The sequence below is a fragment of the Rhinatrema bivittatum genome, chromosome 5 (genome assembly GCF_901001135.1).
Source record: "Rhinatrema bivittatum chromosome 5, aRhiBiv1.1, whole genome shotgun sequence".
Lineage (NCBI taxonomy): Eukaryota > Metazoa > Chordata > Amphibia > Gymnophiona > Rhinatrematidae > Rhinatrema > Rhinatrema bivittatum.
The window spans coordinates 336855310-336879007 of record NC_042619.1 but is presented as its reverse complement, the minus strand read 5'-3'; the positions used below and the strand labels follow the sequence as shown (position 1 = coordinate 336879007).

Genomic DNA, 23698 nt, shown 5'->3' with positions numbered 1-23698 from the left:
CTTTTTTTTTTCACGAGGAGTGGACCAGAATAATGTCGGACTGGTGGGTCCTGTAGGTGGTAAGAGATTGTTACGCCTTAGAATTTTCTCGGCCATTCAGGGACGTCTTTGTAGTCTCCCGCTGCATCTCCCAACGCAAGTGGGAGGCGGTGTGAGACATGCTCCAGTACTTACAGCTTCTATGCACCATTATTCTGGTGCCCCCTCAGAAGAGAGGGCAGGGCAGGTATTCAATGTACTTCGTGGTGCCAAAGAAGGAAGGGACCTTTTGGCCCAGTCTCGATATGCAGAAGGTGAATGCTGCCCTCCGGGTCCCATGGTTTCAGATGGAGGCGCTGCATACAGTGAATAGCGGTGCATAAAGGGGGGTTTCTAGCATCCCTGGGTCTGTCAGAGGCCTACCTACCGGTGGAATCTGCAGTGGAGGAATTTCAGTTTCCTTTACCATTGCCAGAGGATACCAGGTCCACTCTCTCGTGGTGGCTGTCGCGGCACAATCTCGAGAGAGGGATGGATCTGGAAATGCCCAACTGGGTCCTTGTAACCATGGATGCCAGCCTCTCTGGAAATGGGGCGATTTGCCTGGGGAAATCGGCCCAGGGTCAGTGGTCGCCAGAGAAGATGGCTTGGTCAATCGACTGGAAACCAGAGCAGTGCGCAAGGCCTTGTTGGTGTTTCTTCCGCTCGCTCAGGGCAAATTAGTGCAAGTTTTCTGGGACAATGCGGTGACAATAGCGTACATCAATCAGGGCGGTACGAAGAGTAGTCTAGTGGCTTAACGGATTGCTTTTTTGGTGTTTACTGAAGAGGGGGTTGGGGAGATACCCATTCCGGAGAAGGTTTTCATGGGTAATGATTCAGATGGACTGAGCCAAATCACGGTAAACCTAGAAGATGTGGTAGGCCTGATTGAGAAACTGAAGAGTAGTAAATCACCTGTTCCATATGGTATACTCCCCAGGGTTCTGAAGGAAATTAAAAAAAAAATGAAATTTCAGAACTATTAGTAAAAATTTGTAACCTATCATTAAAATTGTACCTGAAGATTGGAGGGTGGCTAATGCAACCCCAATATTTAAAAAGGGTTCCAGGGGTAATCCAGGAAACTACAGACCAGTTAGCCTGATTTCAGTGCCAGGAAAACTAGTGGACTAAAGATCGAAATCACAGAACATATAGAAAGGCATGGTTTAATGGAACAAAGTCAGCATGGCTTTACCCAAGGCAAATCTTGCCTCACAAAACTGCTTCACTTTTTTGAAAGGGTTAATAAACATGTAGATAAAGGTGAACTGGTAGATGTAGTGTATTTGGATTTTCAGAAGGCATTTGACAAAGTTCCTCATGAGAGGCTTCTAGGAAACGTAAAAGGTCATGGGATAGGTGGCCTCGTCCTTTCGTAGTTTAGAAATTGGTTAAAAGACAGGAAATAGAGTAGGATTAAATGGACAATTTTCTCAGTGGAAAGGGGTGGGCAGTGGAGTGCCTCAGGGATCTATACTGGGACCTTTGCTTTTCAATATATTTATAAATGATCTGGAAAGGAATATGATGAGTGAGATAATCAAATTTGCAGATGATACAAAATTATTCAGAGTATTAAATCACAAGCAGATTGTGATAAATTGTAGGAGGACCTTGTGAGACTGGACAATTGGGCATCCAAATGGCAGATGAAATTTAATGTGGATAAGTGCAAGGTGATGCATATAGGGAAAAATATCCCATGCTATAGTTACACGATGTTAGGTTCCATATTAGGAGCTACCACCCAGGAAAGAGATCTAGGTGTCATAGTGGATAATACATTGAAATTGCGCAGTGTGCTGCGGCAGTCAAAAAAGCAAACAGAATGTTAGGAATTATTAGAAAGGGAATAAAACAGAAAATGTCATAATGCCTTTGTATCACTCCATGGTGAGACCGCACCTTGAATACCGTGTACAATTCTGGTTGCTGCATCTCAAAAAAGATATAATTGCGATGGAGAAGGTACAGAGAAGGCCGACCAAAATGATAAAGGGGATGGAACGGCTCCCCTTTGGGGAAAGACTAAAGAGGTTAGGACTGTTCAGTTTGGAGAAGAGACGGCTGTGGGGGGGGGGAGGTGTTTAAAATCATGAGAGGTCTAGAACGGGTAAATGTGAATCGGTTATTTACTCTTTTGGATAATAGAAGGACTAGGGGGCACTCCATGAAGTTAGCATGTTGCACATTTAAAACTAATCAGAGAAAATTCTTTTTCACTCAACGCACAATTAAATTCTGGAATTTGTTGCCAGGGAATGTGGTTAGTGCAGTTAGTGTAGCTGGGTTTTAAAAAGGTTTGGATAAATTGTCGGAGAAGTCCATTACCTGCTATTTTTTTTTTTTTAATTGTTTTTAATTACAGACATTCATTGGAGTATATCACATCGGTTTACGTTATAACTAATGGAATAGTAAAACTAAGGTGTCTTATTATTGATACATTATAACATTGAAAATTAATTGAAAATATTAATCAAGTTGACTTAGAAAATATCCACTGCTATTACTAGCATCAGTAGAATAGGATAGACTTAGTTTTTAGGTACTTGCAGGTACTTTTAGCCTGGATTGGCCACTTTTAGAAACAGGATGCTGGGCTTGATGGACCCTTGGTCTGACCCAGTATGCCATGTTCTTAGGTCGGATCGGAGGGCATTGATGCTGTCATTCAACCGAGGCTAACACACCTCTTGCTGTGCGTGTTTCCTCCGTGACCGCTCGTAGGATGGGTGCTGTGGCGCATCGAAACTCATTTGGACAGGGTGATTCTGGTGGCCGTGGTTTGCGGACCTTCTGCATCTCTCGGTAGACGGACCCATTCACTTGGCTCATCTCTCAGGGTTACTTCGTCAGGGACCTATATTTTCAGACTGGGAAGATCACTTTTGTCTATCAGTCTGGCTTTTGAGAGGCGGCGGCTCCATTTGAAGGGATATTCGCAGCCAATGATTGCAATTTTGTTTCAGATGAGGAGGCCTTCCACTTCAATGGGTGTGGAGAGTTTTCAAATTCTGGTGTTTGCTGAATTGAGTACAGCCCTTAGAGGTGGACTTCCCGCGGATCTTGGAATTTCTGCAGTATGGATTATCTAGGAGGTTAGCGTATAATTCTCTTCGGGTCCAAGTAGCAGCTTTGGTTCCCTGCGTGGCAGGATTCAGGGAAAGCTGCTGGTGTCTCATCCAGATGTAGCTCGATTCCTGAGAGGGGCAAAGCAGGCTCCATCCTCCAGTGTGGAAGATCAACCCAGCGTGGAATTTGAATTTGGTTTTTCAGGTGCTGTGTGAGCCCCCTTTTGAGCCAACGTGGAGGGCATTGTTGAAGGATTTTACCCTGAAGACTATTTTCCTGGTGGCTATCTGTTCAGCTAGGCGAATTTCTTAGCTGCAAACGTTGTCATGTAGGGACTTTTTCCTCCATTTTTCGGACGATGAAATCTCTCTTTACGAACGGTCCCGTCCTTTTCACCAAAAGTAGGCTTCTCTTTTCTCCCAGGACAAGCAGGATGGTAGTCCTCACATGTTGGTGACATCATCAAGATGGGGCCCAATCACGGAACACTTTTGTCAAAGTTTCTAGAACTTTGACTGGCACACTGAGCATGCCCAGCATACCACTAACCCTGCATCCAGCAGGGGTCCCCCTTCAGTCTTCTTTTTTTTGTGGATTTCTGGAGCTCTGTGAGAATTCATCACAAATTTTTCCTCACGGAAACTTACTTAAAAAATGTAAAACGTTTTCCCCATCCCGGGGTCCCCCATCGACCACCGACCTCCGTTGATGCTGGTAAGTTTACCTCGTCCTTTGCGGTCGGTTCCCGGCAGTGCTTTCTTTGGTGCCCGACGGCCACCGACCGGACACCGCTTTTATTTTTTGAAAAAAAAGGTGACCGGGTTCTGAAAGTGCCCCGAGTGCCCGAGGACCATGTCCATTACGGACCCTCACAACGTATGTGTCTTGTGCTTGGGGCCCACTCATGACGTTCAGTGGTGCACTCGCTGTGCCCAAATGACACCAAAAGTCCGCAAGGCCCACTTGGAAAAGATGGAACCTTTTTAAGCAAAAGTCTGTCTACTCCAGCCAAGGCTACACAGAGTCAAAAGCCTTCCTCTTCAATGACTCCATCTCCATCGAAGTCTCAGCGCCATCGAAACACTGGTGACCACCCTTCACCAGCCTCTTCACTTTCGAAGGCATTGACATCTTCCTCGGTGCCGGAGAAGGACAGAACGAGCATTGAGAGAAACAGTCACCGCCATCGACGTGAGCCATCTTCCGATGCTGCTACCGACAAGCCATCGACATTGGCATCGATAGAACCATCGGCCAAGAAGTCCCGGGAAGAAGAGGCCTCATCCTCCTCTGGACCCGGGACACCGAGGCATTCCCCACTGGCACCGGTGCTGGGAGCCGAGACTCCACTAATACATGTGGACCCTCCAGCAACGCCTTCTGAGCCTCCAACCCTGGTGGCTGTGCTGCCAACGCCAGCCTTCCGGGAGGAATTGGACCGGATGGTCCAAGAAGCAGTACTCCAGGCACTTCGGGAGTTCCAATCTCCACCGGCACCAGCTCCCATGCCGACTCCCGACCCGGTGCCTACCATGTTGGCTCCGCTTCTCGAGCACCTGGATACCTTAATCGATGCATTGCCATCGGTGCCCGTTCCTTCCATGCCATCAGCACCTCCAAGACCACAGACACCAATGCCTATTCTGTTGTCCTCGGATGAGGAACAAATTTTGCCGGAGCCAGTTCCAGAACCATTGGGTCTGTTGCCACCCCAATGTCCATCAAAAGCACTGATTCCATCGATGCCATCACTGTCCTCTGTGCCCGCATCGGTGCCTCCATCCTTCCCATCGGTGCCAGATCCGGCTGGATTTGGACAGTTACCTCCATCTGAAGGCCCGCATGGTGCTGGAGATGCACCATATGATCCCTGGGGTGATGATTCTTCTGACACTCAGGACTCGGATGAACTCCTGTCAGAGCCTTCACCCCCAGAAGAATGCCGCCGCTCTCCTCCTGAAGACCTCACATTTGCCAACTTAATTAGAGATGTCTGAAACCATCCCTTTTAATTACAAATGGAGGAGGATGTCAGGCATAAGATGCTTGAGGTACTACAATTTGTTGATGCCCCTAAGGAAGTGATGGCAGTTCTAGTACATGAAGTGCTCCTTGATTTGTTAAAACGCAGCTGTGAACACCCTGGCACAGTTCCACCAGTGAACAGAAAAACTGATGCTACCTATCTGGTCCAATCAGCTCCGGGGTTTCAAAAAAGCCAACTGCTCCATCAATCTGTGGTCGTTGAGTCTGCCCAGAAGAAAGCCAAGAGATCTCGGCCTCATTCTTCTGCCCCTCCAGGTAAAGAACAGAAATCCTTGGATGCCTTCGGACGGAGAGTCTTCCACAGTTCTATGCTGATGGCACGTATAGCAGCTTATCAGCTATACATGACTCGGTACTCAAGGAATCTTTGGAAGAAAGTCCAAGAATTCTCTGAAACCCTACCAGATGAATATCAGGAAGGACTTACCTCAATCCTTCAAAAAGGACTCTATGCTGGAAAGCATGAAGTGAGGGCAGCATAAGACATCTTTGAAACTACCTCAAGTGTATCAGCAGCAGGCATAAGTGCCAGACGCTGGGCATGGCTCAAGTCTTCTGGCCTACGCCAGGAAATCCAAGAAAGGTTGGCAGACCTTCCATGTACAGGGGACAATTTATCTGGCGACAAAATTCAGGAAACAGTGGCGCAACTAAACGATCATCATGACACCTTGCGTCAGCTGTCCACTCTCCCCTCGGACTTCCCATCTACCAAGAGATCTTTTTGACAGGATCCTAGGAGGCTATCCTATAAGCCACGTAGGTATTACCCACCTTCATCCCATACTCTACAACCTAGACCTTCTGAAAGAGGCCAGCCTAGACAACCAGGGCCTCAAAACCCCAACCAACCCCGCAGTCTGGTCCAGCAACGGGGTTTTGACTCCTTACTAGAGGGCAGAAATCAACCCCCGCCTGCCACACCCATTCCAGTAGGAGGCCGCTTGTGCCACTTCGCCAACATATGGCACACAATTACAACAGACCAATGGGACCTTTCTGTGGTCACCCACGGTTACCACCTGAACATCCTCACACTACCACCGAACTTTTCACCATGTCCGGCATGAGGTCTAACCAAACACACCACTTCTCGAGACAGAGCTCTCGTCCCTCCTGCAGTCCAATGCCGTCGAACCGGTACCTCGGCTGCAGTGGGGTCTGTATTTTCTAATTCCAAAGAAATCAGGCGGCATTCGTCTTATTTTGGACCTGCACGCCCTAAACAAACATCTACGCAAAGAAAAGTTCAGAATGGTAACCTTGGGCACCATGCTCCCTCTACTGCAACGGGGAGATTGGCTCTGCTCTCTTGATCTTCAGGATGCTTATGCCAACATTGCCATATACCCTCCTCATCAAAAATACCTCAGGTTTGTAGTAGGCCGCAATCATTTCCAATACTGAGTGCTGCCATTCGGCCTAGTATCAGCACCCCGTGTATTCACAAAATCCCTGGCAGTAGTCTCAGCTCACCTACGACAAAACATCCACATCTATCCGTATCTAGACGATTGGCTACTCACAGGTCCATCCCAAGAGGTAGTACTCCACTCCCTGTACTCCACTCCCTCCATTTCACCATCAGCCTACTGCAATCCTTGGGGTTTTTAATAAACTATCCCAAGTCACATCTGACTCCATCACGCACCCTCTCGTTCATCGGAGCAGATCTCAACACTCCCCAGGCCAAAGCGTTTCTCCCAAAGGTCCAAGCATGCACATTTTCAACCTTGGCCAAAGCAGTGCAGACTCGCCAAACCACTACAGCTCGTCATCTACTAACCTTGCTAGGTCACATGGTGTCCACGGTTCATGTAACCCCAATGGCTTGACTAGTCATGAGACTAACACAATGGACTTTAAAGTCCCAGTGGTCCCAATCAAATCAATACATGTCCCACATTGTCCACATCACCAACCAGCTTCATCTCTCACTAGCTTGGTGGATATGGGAGACCAAGCTTCAGATAGGACTACCCTTCCAACATCTGCAACCTCAAATTACTCTGACAACAGATGCATCCAACCTGGGTTGGGAAGCCCATGTCAACAACCTCCAAACCCAGGCAACCTGGACCATAGTGGAAGCAAAGCACCAGATACATTTCCTGGAGCTCCAAGCAATCTGATATGCCCACTTCACTTTTCGGGATTGCCTCTCCAGCAAGGTAATCCTAATTCAGACAACCAGGTAGCAATGTGGTACCTCAAGCAAGGGGGCACAGGCTCTTACCTGCTATGCCAGGAGGGGGCGCAGATCTGGGCCTGGGCTCTCTCCCATTCCATACTACTGAGAGCGACCTACCTGGCTGGCATGGACAATGTGATGGCGAACAACCTCAGCCGGACCTTTCATCCCCACGAATGGTCCCTAGATCCCACTGTAGCAAACCAAATTCACCAGTGGGGCCGCCCACACATAGACCTCTTTGCGTCAATTCACAACCGCAAAGTGGACGACAACTGCTCTCTACGCCACAAGATGCTTTCGACCACTCTTGGGCAACGTGTCTTCTATATGCCTACCTGCCACTTCCACTCATCAGCAAGACTCTCGTGAAGTTACGACAGGACAGGGGCACAATGATCCTCATAGCCCCTCACTGGCCATGTCAGGCTTGGTTTCCCATCCTATGCGACCTCTCAGTCCAGCAACCAATTTGCCTGGGCATAGATCCAACTCTAATGCAGAACAACGGGCTGTTGTCATCCGAACCTTCACTCCCTGTCTCTGACAGCTTGGATGATGAAAGGTTAATACTACAATCCCTTAATCTCTCTGACAGTGTGTCCCAAGTCTTTGCAGTTTCATGAAAGCCTTCTACTAGAAGATCTTATCGTTCCAAATGGAAAAGATTCTCCTTGTGGTGCACCACAAAAGAAATAGATCCTTTTTGCTGCCCCACAACAAGGTTTCTGGCACCTCTCGGAGTCTGGCCTACAAACTTCCTCCATCCAAGTACATGTCAGCGCCATAGCTGCTTACCACAAAGGTGGAGGAGATGCCCCGATCTCGGCGCAACCTCTTATAGGGTGCTTTATGAGAGGCTTGCTACAACTGAAGCATCCGCTGCGTCCTCCGGTTCTGGCATGGGACCTTAATGTTGTGCTAGCACGTCTCATTTATTTATCTATTTATTTATTGAGTTTTATGCGACCTCGTTTCGAGCTCCTGCGACCTTCGACATCTCACTTGGAAAGTGATCTTTCTAATTGCTATAACATCAGCTCTGAGTCAGTGAGCTACATGCGCTGGTAAAATAACCACCATATACCAAATTTCTTCACAATCGTGTGGTACTCCGCACTCACCCTAAATTCCTACCCAAGGTAGTTTCTGATTTCCACTTAAATCAGTCCCTAATACTTCCTACTTTTTTTCCAAGGCCTCACTCACAATCAGGTGAGCGGGCTCTGCATTCCTTGGACTGTAAACGTGCACTTGCCTTTTATTTGGACTGCACTGCAGCCCATAGGAAGTCCACCCAACTGTTTGTCTCCTTCGATAAAACCAAATTGGGAGTTCCGGTGGGCAAGCAGACCCTGTCCACCTGGCTGGCAGACTGCATTTCTTTCTGCTGCCAACAAGCAGGCCTTCTGCTACAGGAACGCGTAAAAGCGCATTCAGTAAGAGTCATGGCAACGACAGTAGCGCACCTCCGTTCTGTACCTCTTGCTGACATCTGCAAAGCTGTCACATGGAGTTCCCTCCACACATTTGCAGCTCATTATTGTCTCAACAAGGCTGGTAAGCAGGATTCCCTCTTCGGCCAGTCTGTACTGCGTAATTTGTTTCCAGTTTAATAATCCAACTTCCTTCCTGCGACCCACTGAGAAACTCAGGCTGCCCTCCTACCCAAAACCACCCCGGTTGTTGTGCCTGTTGCACGTCATTGGGTGTTTTTGGTTTATTCTATTCAGGCATCCTGTAGCTCGCTATTCACCCACAAGTGAGGACTACCATCCTGCTTGTCCTGGGAGAAAGCAGAGTTGCTTACCTGTAACAAGTGTTTCTTCCAGGACAGCAGGTTTAATCCTCACGAAACCCGCCTGCCACCCTGCGGAGTTGGATTCGCTTACGTTTATTATTTTATTTTTTCGCTCATACTTTTGCTACAAATGAAACTGAAGAGGGACCCCTGCTGGATACAGGGTTAGTGGCATACTGGGCATGCTCAGTGTGCCAGTCAAAGTTCTAGAAACTTTGATAAAAGTGTTCCGTGATTGGGCTCCATCCTGATGATGTCACCCACATGTAAGGACTAATATCCTACTGTCCTGGGAGAACACCTGTTACAGGTAAGCAACTTTGCTTTCACCTTAATCAGGTGGTCAAGATTCCTGCCTTTTCGACCTTGGCAGCTGATTTTTCGATGGCTACAGAACTTCACTTATTGGAAGTGCATTGTATCCTTTTCCTATATCTCACGGTAACGAATTTCTTTCGGAGATCAGATCATCTGTTGCTCCTGTTTGGTGGAGCAAAGAAGAGGGAAACAAGGCTTCCAAAGGCATGATTGCTCACTGGCTAAAGGAGACAATAGCTTTGGCTTACATCTGCAAGGGCCGGCCAGTGTCCGAGAGGTTGCAAGTACATCCACTAGGACGCAGGCAACTTCTTGGGCAGAGTGTCAACTGCATTCTCCACAGGTGATCTGTTGTGCAGCGACGTGGTCTTCCCTCCACACTTTCACCAAACATTATCACTTAGATATGCGCTCCAGTGGAAGCGATGTTTGGGGAGAGTGTATTGTGAGCGGGTCTTTTGGGATTTCAGCCAGGTTAGAGGGGCTTGGGTACATCCCACTTGTCTACATCCCACTTGTCTGGACTGATCGGGGTACGAACAGGAAAGGAAAATTGGTTCTTACCTGCTAATTTTCATTTCTGAAGTACCACAGTCCAGAGACCCATCCCCTTCTGACGAAAGACTTCCTTGCTTCTGGAGATGGCTAAGCTGATTGAGCTGACATTCGATTTGATCAGGGTGATTAAAAACTGTAGATAGTTGGTATATGTTTTAAGTCAAAGGGTCCTAGTTTTCAGGCGGCTCCAACTTTGTTGCTGTTCGCCCAAGTTTTATTGGGGATTTTATTAAGGTGATCATATTGGCTTGGGTACAGGTCAATACTGAGGGGGACTGCAGGTGGCACTTTCGGTTATGTAGCAGTGCCTCAAAGTTTTGTTCTCTGCCTCCATCTGCTGGTAGGGATGCATAAACCCCCTCATCTGGACTGATCCTTGATACTTCAGGAACGAAAATTAGCAGGTAAGAACCAATTTTCCTTTTTGTATTTTAAACCATAAATTCCACTTCCTCCTTTCCCTGGTCTGCATCTGGTGCGACATTTCCCCCTATACAACACTCTTGTTCTCATTCTCAGGTTACCTTCTGTCATGGCGCAGAACCTGTCAGTACCACTTGCCTTTGCCTGCCTTTTGCACTTGGCTAATGAAAAGGTATGTCTCTAGGGTTATGCAGTGTCTTACCTGTGTTTTTATATATTTTATATGCATGTGACAAATGTTTACTGCCATGTACTGTAATGGAATGTGTGGATTATACATTTTAAATAATTAGGGAAAGGATTATAACATTCCAGGTTATGTTTAGCCAAACAGATCACTTATCTAAATGACAATTGGTGCATTTCCTGATAGTGTTACCTTATGAGACAGATGGCTTTTGAATCGTTCCACTGCATTCAGCAGAGGGAATTTCTTTCAACCGTTGCTTTAAAAGGAGATCACCAGCAAATGTGAAATTTATAAAGTTCATCATATGCTAATGCACCGTTACTCAACCTACGCTCAAAGAGATCACTGATTCCAATCATGATCTCCCCACTAACACAATTCCTAGGTTTATCCTTAATCACCTTAACCCTTCTAAACTCGCAGTCGCTCTCAAAAAAATCCCACATGCTCAACGACCACCTCCTAGACTCTCAACCGGACATCTGTGCCATTACCGAAACATGGCTGAAAAACACAGATACGGCCATAATTAACCAACTACCAATACAACAATATGACATCTTCTCTATCCCCAGACCAAAAAAAAGAGGGGGTGGAATAATGTTAATCGCAAAAAAAGAATTAAGACTAACTCAGCAAGCCTTCAAATCAACAACTAAACTAGAAATCGGACTATTCAAATCCTCCCAACTTCAAATTTGCCTTATTTACGCTCCCCCAGGGCTCCTAGAAGCCGACCCCTCTCCCCTCATCGAAATTATAGCCAAACATATCAACTCTAACTCACCTGCTATCATTTTAGGAGACTTCAACATCCATGTTGACTCCCCCTCCCCATCATCCAATTGCGAAGCCCTCCTCTCCTCCTTCCAGGCTATGGGATTCAAACAAATCATAAATAATCCCACTCACAAGGCAGGCCACACGCTTGACCTGATATTCACAAATGAAACCATCTCGCCCATCTTCCCACCTTCCTGTTCCCCCATCCCCTGGTCAGATCATTCGCTGATAGTTACAAAATTAGCCATTAAACAAAAACAGACCCCCATTGCAACCAAATCCTCCATCCAATTTAGGAAACCTTGTTCCATGGACACTCTCAACAACAGCCTTGCCAAAGACCTAACCAAACTGGACCTCACAGATGCTGATACCGCCATTAACTCCTGGCAAACCATCACACATGCAGTGGCAAACACTATTTGCCCCTTATCCTCAAAAGTTATCAACCCAGCACGCACGAACAAAAAACCCTGGTTCTCTACTGAATTAAGAAAACTCAAACAAGACCTACAACACAAAGAACAACGCTGGCGGAAAGATCCCTCCCCCCCCTCATTGGCTTCTTACAAAACAGCAATGAGCTTCTACAGAACATCCATCACCCGCACCAAACGAGATTTTTATGCCAAAAAAATACACGGTTTCTTATACGACCCTAAAACTCTCTTCTCATATGTGGCAGCCCTCACCACTCCCAGTCCCCCTACCTTCTCAGAAGAAGAAGCCCAAAACAAATCTACAGAGTTGGCGATTTTCTTTGACAACAAAATCAAAAACCTACTTGGCCCCCTGGCAACATCCAACACCTCATCAATCGCCTTACAACCTCCTAGCCAAACTCCTTGCCAAAATCCATCACCAACTATCCTTAAACAGACGCTAGAATCTCTTGAACCTACATCATCCCTGGAAATAGAATCGATTATCAAGAAAATGAAACCCTCTTCTCACCCATTGGACCAAAACCGACCAAACTCCTCCTCATCATTCCCAACACCATTGCCAAACCTCTGGCAGACATCATAAATTGCTCCCTCAATCAAGGATCTGTCCCTGACTCTTTAAAAATTGCTTCGCTGAAACCCTTACTAAAAAAAACCCAATCTGGACCCAGCCAACCCTGTAAATTTCCGCCCCATCGCTAATCTACCTTTTATAGCTAAACTAATGGAAAAGCTTGTCAACTTCCGACTAACCGACTACTTGGACTCTCACAATATTCTATACCCTTCTCAATTCGGATTCAGGAAACGCTTAAACACAGAATCCCTCCTTCTTTCTTTAACGGACACCATCCTGATGGGCCTTGACAAGGGACAATCATACCTTCTAGCCCTACTCGATATTTCTGCGGCGTTCGACATGGTAAATCATGACATCCTCATCAACCGTCTAATGGAAATAGGCATCTCTGGCTCCGCACTGCTCTGGTTTAAATCCTTTCTGAACAACAGGCACTACAAAGTTAAAATAAACGACAAAGAATCCCACCCCATTCCGTCAAAACAAGGAGTACCACAAGGTTCTTCACTGTCCCCTACCCTGTTCAATATATATCTACTCCCTTTATGCCAGCTACTCAATAGCCTCAACCTCACCCATTTTATATACGCAGACGATGTGCAAATCATAATCCCCATCTCGGACCCCATCACCTCTACTCTTAATTTCTGGAACAACTGCCTACATGCCATCAACCTGCTTCTCTCGAGTCTCAACCTGGTCCTAAATACGTCCAAAACGGAAAGGAAAATTAGTTTCTTACCTGATAATTTTCGTTCCTGTAGTACCAAGGATCAGTCCAGGACACTTGGGTTGTGACTCCGCACCAGTAGATGGAGACAGACTAAAACTTGTGGGCGGAGCCATATATGCCCCTGTGCCAGTCACAGCCCCTCAGTCATACGGAATGTCAAAGTAGAACATAACCAGAGAACCAAACTAGCTATTAACCATAAAACGGGGAAGAACACCTCTTCTGGAAACAGACTCCCCAACCGAGAGAGCGAACAAGCTGAACAGAGTAATTTAGAACAATGAGCGGACTCTCCATTACTTCAGCGCAGCACTGCGGGAGGGATCCTGGACTGATCCTTGGTACTACAGGAACGAAAATTATCAGGTAAGAAACTAATTTTCCTTTCCCTGTACGTACCAGGATCAGTCCAGGACACCTGGGATGTACCAGAGCAAACCTACTGAGGGTGGGAAGCAGAGAGTCCCGCTCGGAGCACCCTCTCTCCAAAACCCCCGGGATCGGCAGCCCTGACATCCAACCTGTAATGCCTGATAAAGGTATGCAACGATTTCCAGGTAGCCGCCCTGCAAATCTCTTGAGGCGACACCTGCGAAGCTTCCGCCCAAGACGTTGCTTGAGATCGAGTCGAGTGAGCCCTCAGGCCCACAGGAAGTGGCTTTCCACGCATCAAGTAGGCCGCGCCAATGGCCTCTTTGAGCCAACGGGCGATCGTAGCGCGAGACGCTGCGGCCCCTTTCTTTGGACCAGAGAACAGGACAAACAGATGATCCGTGATCCGAAACGGATTAGTGACCTCCAGATACCGAAGGAGGGCTCTCCGCACGTCTAGCTTCCGTAAGTCCCTTGCTTCCGGAACGGAGGACGCCCCACCCGCGAAAGCGGGCAGCTCCACCGATTGATTCACATGAAAAGACGACACAACTTTCGGAAGAAAGGAAGGAACCGTCCGCAGAGAAACACCGGAATCCGAAATACGCAAGAAAGGTTCCCTACAGGACAGGGCCTGTAGCTCGGAGACACGCCGCGCCGAAGCAATCGCCACCAAGAACGCCGTTTTTAAAGTGAGATCCTTAAGCGTTACGCGTTTCAAGGGCTCAAACGGTGCCGCACAGAGAGCGGAGAGAACCCAATTGAGGTTCCAAGCCGGACAAGGGAGCCGTAATGGCGGGCGAAGATGCTTAGCCCCCCGAAGGAAACGAGAAATATCCGGGTGACATGCCAAGGACGCACCCCGGACCTTACCTCGCAAACAACCAAGCGCCGCTACCTGAACCCGTAGGGAACTGCACGCCAGACCCTTGGCCAGACCTGCCTGGAAGAACGCCAGAATGTCGGAAAACTGAAGCCGAAGTGGGGTCCACTCCACGCTGCACGCACCATTCCTCAAAGACCACCCAGACACGGACATAAGCCAGAAAAGTCGACTGTTTCCTGGAACGCAGCAACGTAGCCACCACCGCATCCGAGTAACCTTTACTCTTCAGGCGCCTCCTCTCAAAAGCCATGCCGCGAGACAGAAGTGATCCGCATCCTCCAAACAGACGGGGCCCTGGCGGAGTAGGCCCGCCATTCCTTGGAGTCGAAGGGGCGCCGTTACTGCCAGCTGGACCAGGTCTGCGAACCACGGCCGGCGCGGCCACTCCGGTGCCACCAAGATCACGTTGGCCGGGTGCAACTCTATGCGCCGAAGAATCTTGCCGATCATCGGCCACGGGGGAAACACGTAGAGCAACACGTCCGTCGGCCAGGGAAGCACCAACGCATCGACGCCTTCTGCCCCCCGTTCTCGACGTCGGCTGTAAAATCGCGGAGCCTTCGCATTGTGCCACGTGGCCATCAGATCCATGTGGGGCACCCCCCACGTGTCGCAAATGAGAAGAAACGCTTCGTCCCCCAGCTCCCACTCTCCGGGATCTAGACGATGACGGCTGAGAAAATCCGCCTGAACGTTGTCGACTCCCGCAATGTGAGATGCTGCTATGTTGCTGAGATGCAGCTCCGACCAGGCCATCAAGTGTTGAGCCTCCTCCGCCACCTGGGGGCTCCTTGTTCCGCCCTGGCGGTTGATGTAAGCCAAGGTGTCGCATTGTCTGACAACACCCGGACTGCCGTTCCTCGCAGCAAGGGCAGGAAGCATTGTAAAGCCAGACGGACCGCTCTGGTCTCTAGGCGATTGATAGACCATTGGGCTTGCGACACTGACCATTTGCCCTGGACCGAACTCCCTAGGCAGACCGCCCCCCAGCCGGAGAGGCTGGCATCCGTGGTTACCACTGTCCAGTCGGGAACCAGAAGGGAGACACCAGAAGACAGATGACTGGAATCCAGCCACCACAGCAGGCTGGACCTCGCGTGTCCCGCTAGAGGAAGCGGTAGGTGGAAGTCCTCCGAGACCGGCTTCCAGCGGGCCAGCAACGAAGCCTGTAATGGTCGCAGGTGAGCAAATGCCCAGGGGACCAGCGCCAGCGTGGAAGCCATAGATCCAAGAACCGTAAGGTAGTCGCAGACCCGCGGTCGACGGAGCGACAGTAAACGCCGTACCTGAGACTGCAGTTTGCATACCCGGTCGTGTGACAGGAACACCTTGCCTTGCTTCGTGTCGAACACCGCTCCTAGATATTCCAAGGTCTGCGTGGGTGCCAGATGACTTTTGCTGAAGTTGACCACCCATCCTAGGGACTGCAGGAGATGGAGAACCCTGTCCACTGCCAATCGACACTGATTCTCGGACTTCGCCCGAATCAGCCAATCGTCCAGATAAGGATGGACCAGGAGACCTTCCCGGCGCAACTGCGCTGCCACCACCACCATCACCTTCGTGAACGTACGGGGAGCCGTTGCGAGCCCAAACGGGAGCGCCCGAAACTGGTAATGCCGTCCCAGAATGCAGAACCTGAGGAAGCTTTGGAACGCCGGCTGAATGCCTATGTGAAGATACGCCTCCGTAAGATCCAGGGAGGCCAGGAACTCGCCGGGCCTTACCGCGGCGATGACCGACCGAATCGTCTCCATTTTGAAGTGAGGAACGCGCAGGCATCGGTTTACCCCCTTGAGATCCAGGATTGGTCTGAACGAGCCGTCTTTCTTTGGGACGATGAAGTAAATGGAGTAACGGCCCCTGCCGTGCTGACTGACTGGGACGGGGGAAATGGCTCCCAAAGCTTCTAAGCGTCGGATGGTGCCTAGCACCGCCGCCCTCTTCTCGGGAGCCTTGCAGGGCGAGACAAGAAACTTGTCCGCTGGAGTGCGAGCAAAATCTAACGCGTAGCCGTGTCTTATCACGCTGAGGACCCACTGGTCCGACGTTACATCGGCCCATCTCCCGAAAAAGGACATCAACCGCGCCCCGACGTTGGGAACGGAGTGCAGGGGCTGCGGCGGGAGATGGGCCGACCACTCTTCATTGTGACGACTTGGGCCCCGTAATCGCAAGGGGACCTCCTTGCCTCCCGAAGCGCTTTCCCCGAAAGGACTGTTGCTGCCACTGCAAAGTACGGGAGGAAGCAGACCTATATGCGTGCCCGGACGACCTTTGAGGACGCGACTTCCTGGGACCCCGAAAGCGGGACCTAGCCGAAAAAGAAGACCGCGCCCTGGATCTATCCTTGGGCAGCCTAAAAGCCCTGTTTTCCCCCAGGGAAACCATCAAGTCATCTAACTCCTTGCCAAACAGCAACTTGCCTTTGAACGGTAGCGCCCCGAGGTGAGCCTTGGAGGAGCCGTCTGCTGCCCAGTTGCGTAGCCACAGGAGTCTGCGCGCCGAAACCGCAGCCACCATGGATCTCGCCGAGGTACGTAGCAGATCGTGGAGCGCATCTGCGCCATAAGCTATTGCTGCTTCTAACCTATCCGCCTGCGCTGCCTCGCCAGCAGTAAGATCCGCATTGGCCTGGAGAACTTGGGCCCAGCGCAAGCTAGCTCTCATAGCGAAATTCGTACAGATGGTGGCTCGAATACCCAGCGTGGAAACCTCGAAAATCTTCTTAAGCTGCACTTCCAGCTTCCTGTCCTGAAGATCTCTGAGGGCTGTCGCACCCGTGACTGGAATAGTGGATCTCTTTGTTACTGCAGACACCGCCGAATCCACCTTGGGGAGCTTAAGGAGGTCCAGCGCATCCTCCGGGAGCGGGTAAAGCTTGTCCATGGCCTTGCTGACCTTCAGCCCCAATTCCGGGGTGTCCCATTCCCGGAATAGGATGTCCGTAGAAGAAAAATGAAACGGAAAAGCCACTGCAGGGCCCGTGAGGCCTAACAGGACCGGATCCATGTTCGCCTCCTGTCGAACTGCTACCGGAGGTGCTTCAATTCCCAGTTCCTGGAGGATGGCCGGAATTAGGGGAGGCAGTTCCTCCCTGCGGAAAAGCCGGACCACCTTGGGATTGTCTCCCTCCGCTGCCTGTGATGCCTTTCCTGCTGCAGCTGGAGCGGATCCGTCCCCTGCCACGTCATCGGCCCCTTTTTGTGGCTCTTCAGAGGAATCAGTGTCCGCCCCCGTGGAGGAATCCGGGTCCGCCTCCTGTGGGACGCCACGCGGAGGACGTTTCCCCCTGGAAGCACTCGGGGGCCCACTGTTGGACTTCTTCGGCGGTGGAGCCCTGCGGGACTCCCTCCGGCCGCGCTTGCCCTTACTTTTCCTACATTTCAGGACTTTGCGCAGCAAAAGCGCAAAGTCCTCCGAAAACGAGCTGGAATCCGAATCAGCCTCAGCTGGGCTCCCCGGGGACCCCGGGTCCCCCGAGGGACTCCCCCCCGCCGGGCCCGCTGAGGAGACAGCGCAGGAGGCAAGGCCGCAGGCCCTGCCGCTTCCCGCGCCATTTCGCGGCCCGTGGCTAAAATGGCCGCCACTCCCGCGCTGAGCGGGGAACAAATCCTGGGGCTTCTCCAACGCGCCCCCCCCGCTCGGCGGTGGTCGCGCGGGCCGCACTCGAGCCCCCCGAGACGCCCCGGACGACCCTTCATCGCCCGGAATGCAGGAAGTGCATAGACCGTCGCGCGCCGAGCCACAGGCTCGGCAAGCGGAAGCCACGAGGCATGCCGGCGAAACGGCGCGAAGAGGGCCGCGACAGAAATAAAAAATTAATAAAATTCGCGCGAACGGCCTCCCCCTGTCAGTGGCGCCTCCCCCGAGAGTGGCGACGCAAGGAACAGAGAGCTGGAACAAAAACAGACAAAACTTTTTTTTTTTTTTTTACAAAAACAAGGCCTGTCGCTGTCCGCGGTCCTGGAGCCCTAGTACAGCAGGGGTGAGTGAACCGGGCTCCCCGGTGTCACCCCTGACGCTGCTACTTAGCAAAGCCGGGTCCTCGACCCTAGCAGCGGCCTCAACCGGGGGGGGGGTAGTCCCCTCAGGACCTCTCAACCCTCCTGGGAGGCAGGGCAGACGGACGTCAGTGACAATTTGGCAAAAAATTCCAATTAAAAGACACGAAAGCCTAACCTGGCCTAACCCAATAAGAAAAGAAAACCAACCCTGACGGAGTACCAGAATCAGGGCAGGGAGGAGCTGTGACCGGACCTGCACCATCTACTGGAGACAGAGTAAGACTGAGGGGCTGTGACTGGCACAGGGGCATATATGGCTCCGCCCACAAGTTTTAGTCTGTCTCCATCTACTGGTGCGGAGTCACAACCCAGGTGTCCTGGACTGATCCTGGTACGTACAGGGAACTCCTGGTTATCTCCCCTAGCGATAACCACCCCTTCGCCAATAATGCAATAATCCCACTAGCAAGCCATGTCAGAGACCTTGGGGCCACTCTTGACTCTAGAATGAATTTCAAAAAATTCATTAACGCTACAACCAAAGAATGCTTCTTCAAGCTACAGGTCCTGAAACAACTAAGACCGCTCTTACACTTCCAGGATTTCCGTTCTGTGCTTCAAGCAATACTGTTTTCAAAGATCGACTATTGTAACGCTCTACTACTCGGTCTCCCCGCTTCTTCGACCAAACCTCTACAGATGCTGCAAAACGCAGAGGCCAGGATCCTTACAAACACACGGCGCAAGGACCATATCACTCCAATCCTAAAAATCTTACACTGGCTTCCCATTCAATATAGAATACTTTTCAAAGCTCTCACTATCATCCACAAATCTGTCTACCAACAATCCACTCTCCAACTCACCTTCCCTATTGAACTACATACTTCCGCAAGGCCAATAAGAACTGCCTACAAAAGCTCGCTCAAGGCCCCTCCCAACAAATCATCAGTCCACAACTCTATTCACAAGCAAGCACTTTCGACAGCAGGTCCGCTACATTGGAATTCGCTTCCTCAAGACTTACGCCAGGAACAATGCCATCTAACATTCAGAAAAAAACTTAAAACCTGGCTGTTCGCTCAAGCCTACCGTTGAAGGAACCCCTTTCGACCAACACTGTCTCTCACCCCTCAACCTCTCCCTTATCCCTCCCCCCTACTCACCTCCCCTCCTTCCACCGGACATACCATGTTAATAACCGCTGAGGATAAATCTCTGTTTATGTATTACTAATTTATTGTTTTTTGTTGATTATATTTATCACTCCTTATTGTTATAGTTTAATTCTGCCCTGTCTTCCATCTTCCATGTTTTACGCTCCCTGTTTTAATGTAACTTTTTCATTTCTACCTAGATGTTAATTTGGTTTTCCCCCTGTTCTATTATAAACCGGTACGATAAGACCTGGTCTTGAGTATCGGTATAGTAAAAGAAGTTAAATAAATAAATAAATAAATAAATTTCCCTGATCCTTTGTGGTAAAGCTATCAGGGATGACTTATTTTGAGCCCCAGTGTCTGATCTGGGACTGACAGGGAGATTGATTACTCTGTGCTTCTGTGTTTTTACATCTATTTATCATTCCCCAGAATTTGAAGCTTACGGGTGTCGAAGACCTGTCTGACGTTTTCATTACCCAGGGAGATTGACATACAACCTCGACAGGATAAGATGGAGACATGTGTTGGCTGTGACAGGATGCCCTGGTTTTTGAAGAGAAAGGGATACACATTTGCACGCTACATTCTTTGATAGAATCTCCAAGTCTGTCTTTTAGCACTGACAGGAGACCCCTAGTGAACATTGTGCTTGCACTTAAACAAGCAGTAAACCAGTCAGTCCCATTTTCCTACTGTATAATTCCTGGAGTGGATAGCATGGCTCAGTTACAGCCATCAGTGTGGCTGCAATAAAGGGGAATGGTGTCTTTTTGTATTCTTTTTTTGTATTCTTTTTTTTTAAACTAAAGATAACATCTGGATCTCCTGCAGTTACCAAGTAGGGAGAGACCATTTGGAAGAATACGAAAATGTTTCATGTTTCTTAGCAACTGCTACCTATCAATACTTTATCACCATCTGCTACCCAAACTTATGAAATACAACATTCTCCAGAGATGTCTTCTGTTTGGTGGGTAAGAAGATACATTCATCAGTTTCCTTTAAAGCCGCCTGCATTGGCTCCTGTGGATAGCAGCATCCTCCTGTAAACAACTGTTCACATCATCCTCCTTTCAGAGCTCAGGGAATGTGCAGATACAGGTGATTAACTTCACTAGGCACTAGTTTACCGTCTACTTGCTTAGGTAAAGTAATCTCTGGAATTCAGCAATCTCTGATCTTCCTACTCCTTAACAGTAACACTGCATTTCATAACTCTAACCAAGTAGACTTTGACCTCCGATGCTTCCCAGACAGTCGATTACTTTTGTGCTTTACTACCCTTCTCTAGTAAAAAGCTGTTAATGGATACCAAGAAGCAGTGAAGAGAACTGCTTATAGCAACCGCTCCAGTACCTAGTCTCCAATTTTAATATTTCTTTTTGTATATTATCTTTGTATACTTACATCTTATTTCTTAATATTTTGTTCTTCTGAAGATTCTACATGAACATATATAAATAAGTGCTTATTAGTCATGTTTTTAAAATAAATCTCCAAATTAATTTTTAGTTTGCTGTTGTTTTTTAAAGAATTCACTGTGGGTGAAGAGGATTCTTATGGCATCCAAGAGTGTCATGAACTAGAGAATCTAGCACACTAGTAGGGAGTAGTTTGTAGTTGGGGATTGTATTCATAGCAGACAGCCTGATTGATTTTCTTCTCAGGCCTTCCACAGGACCCCCAAACCAGAATTAATCAATGCTGCCAGTGGAGTTCTTAAACTGGGACTTTAGACCTGCAGTTTAAGCCCATTCCAACTGGAGTAATTTACACAAGCTTATACTGTTCTCACATAAGTCAGTTACTACCAGATTTGATAAATGTGCCACTTTCAAGTCAGACTAAGGAGATCCCAATGTTTTAAAAAAGTTTAAGGCAGCAACTAATTGGTTTATATTTATTTTCAAGTATTTTAAAGCATGTGCTTTCAGAAATCTAAAGTAGGGTACATTATTTTTTCAAAAAGGGTTTTGGGTTGGCCATAGCACTTGAGATTGAGATTCCTGGCCAGGATCACTTAGACTTGGCATGTCACAGGAAGTGAGGTGCTGGGATGAGGGAGGGAGGGAAGGTAGCACATGTCCTATTTTCATATGTGTCAGTTTCACATTGTATTGCTGTAGGTTGGTGAGTGTTGGTGCTACTGGGCTAATCCACACAACCTCAACCTCTGTAAATTTTGCCATTGCTATCTATTAACAGCATGTTTTATAAGTAAATATTTCACTCTTGAGAAGCTCCAAGAGCTTGAGGGTGTCTTATTAAAAGATGGAAATAAAGAAATAGGGTAACCTGTGATAAATTTAGGTATAACATCTCTGCATTAGGGTAACCTGCATGGAGTGTCAATTACAACTGTAAACATTTGCTCAGCAGACTTGGTCTTTATTTGCAGTTATTTATTAGGTTGTTTTTCATAGGAGGCTGACAGGTACCCACAGTGTGTTTTTATTGAGGTTGTCATGGAAACCATCAGGATGGAAAGTGGAAGAGAGGTAGGAATCGAGAAATCCACCTGGTGGACTCACTATTACTCCTCCATGGCCCTTTCTGCTGTAAATTCTTGTGAACAAGTTCTGCCTCGAGAACCTGAAAAGAGAAATAAGAACACAACAGTTCAAGGGTGCACTGCCTCTACCATACTCCCAGCTATTCTGTAGAAGATGTGTGCCAGGAAGCTCAATGAGACTGGCTCTGCTTCTTGATAATTAATATTTGCCATAAGCAGCTGAGTTAGCATGGCTGGTAATTATTAATGAGACATGCAGTTATTTTTAACAAAGCCTTCACTAAGGAGTTAAATCATGATGGATGAATTCACAGCTCCAGTATTTATAACCTGTGTAAGGTTACAAATATTCCCTAACCATTTTAACTCTCTGCTCATATAGAAGAGTCCTTAAATTTGAAAACAAGTGAGTGCACAACCCAGGCATTCTAATTCGTCTGTGCCCCTACCAGGCTCCCCAAACACCTCTTCTCCACCGGTATCTCCTCTCATGGGTAGGCAGCTAAGATGGACTGTGCTGGACCTCAGTGAGTCCTCTTTGTTTACTGGCTATCTTTCTTGGGCAGGCCACAGCAGACTTTCTTCCTTCTCTCTCGCCCCCAGCTCATGCTGATCCTTCTTTCTTTCTTATCCAACCCAGCCTGTTCCTCTCCCACTTCCTGGCCAGTCGCGCTCCCTTGTATTTCACAGACTACCTCCATCCTCAGTGTAATTCCAAAAGCCTGCTTCTTCTCTTCCTCCTTTCCTATGTACCTCCTTTCTGATTTTTCCCATTCTCCATGCTTGCATGCTTCCTTTCTTCTTGTATATATTTATTTATTTAGACATTTTATATACCATCGTTCCATGTATAGATCACAACGGTTTACAAAGTGACATTCATAGACATGTATTAATATCTATCAAATGGAATTATCTAGTACTTATAACTGTTCCCTGTATGTACCAGGATCAGTCCAGACTGCTGGGTTATGCCTCCCTTCCAGCAGATGGAGTCAGAGAGAAACTGAAAAGGTACCTCCCATATACCCTGGTGTGCTACCTGCAGTCCCTTAGTATTTCTCTGACTCCAGCAGATTAAGAGTGCATAACCTGCGTTCCTGATAATCTCCAAATTGGGAAGGGTTCCTCTATCCTTTGGTGTCAGGTTTGACTTATTTCTGGGGAATCCTCTGACTAGATCAATTCTTCTGTCAAAAAAAAAATAAAAGTTAGACAGAAAGATAGAAAAAGACTTGGAGCCTAGGCAGGGCATTGCCCTTTAGCCTATCCCCAGAGTACTCTTGGTCCCCTGCCCAGTGAGTAGAGGGGGGAGGATTCATCGGTGGGCCGGTCACTCTCACCCCCAGAGACGCTACATTCCTCGGGGGCTGTCATTTCAGACAGGTTCCTATTTCTATACAGGCTCCACATTTGTTTCTTTGCTGCAGTAAAGTTTTGTTACAAAAAAAAAAAAAAGCAGTACAGTTTTTATTAGGCTGGACAGTGCTTCCTTTTTATTTACATAAGGGTTTGCTACGATCCAACTTACCCTGTGCCTGCCGTCCTCACTAGGAACTCCGGACGGGGTTGCCTGCCACCCGACATATT

At 48.4% G+C, this 23698-nt stretch overlaps 1 protein-coding gene across 1 annotated transcript in view; it reads left to right on the top strand.

The window, feature by feature from the left end:
• The window catches only part of NCAPH (non-SMC condensin I complex subunit H), a 704755-nt gene extending 683654 nt beyond the window's left edge, over positions 1-21101 (top strand). Inside the window, 2 exon segments of the mRNA XM_029604457.1 lie at positions 10533-10608; positions 20026-21101. Coding sequence (XP_029460317.1) covers positions 10533-10608; positions 20026-20085 — 136 coding nt within the window. The 3' untranslated portion in view covers positions 20086-21101.
• Positions 21102-23698: the final 2597 nt, after the last annotated feature.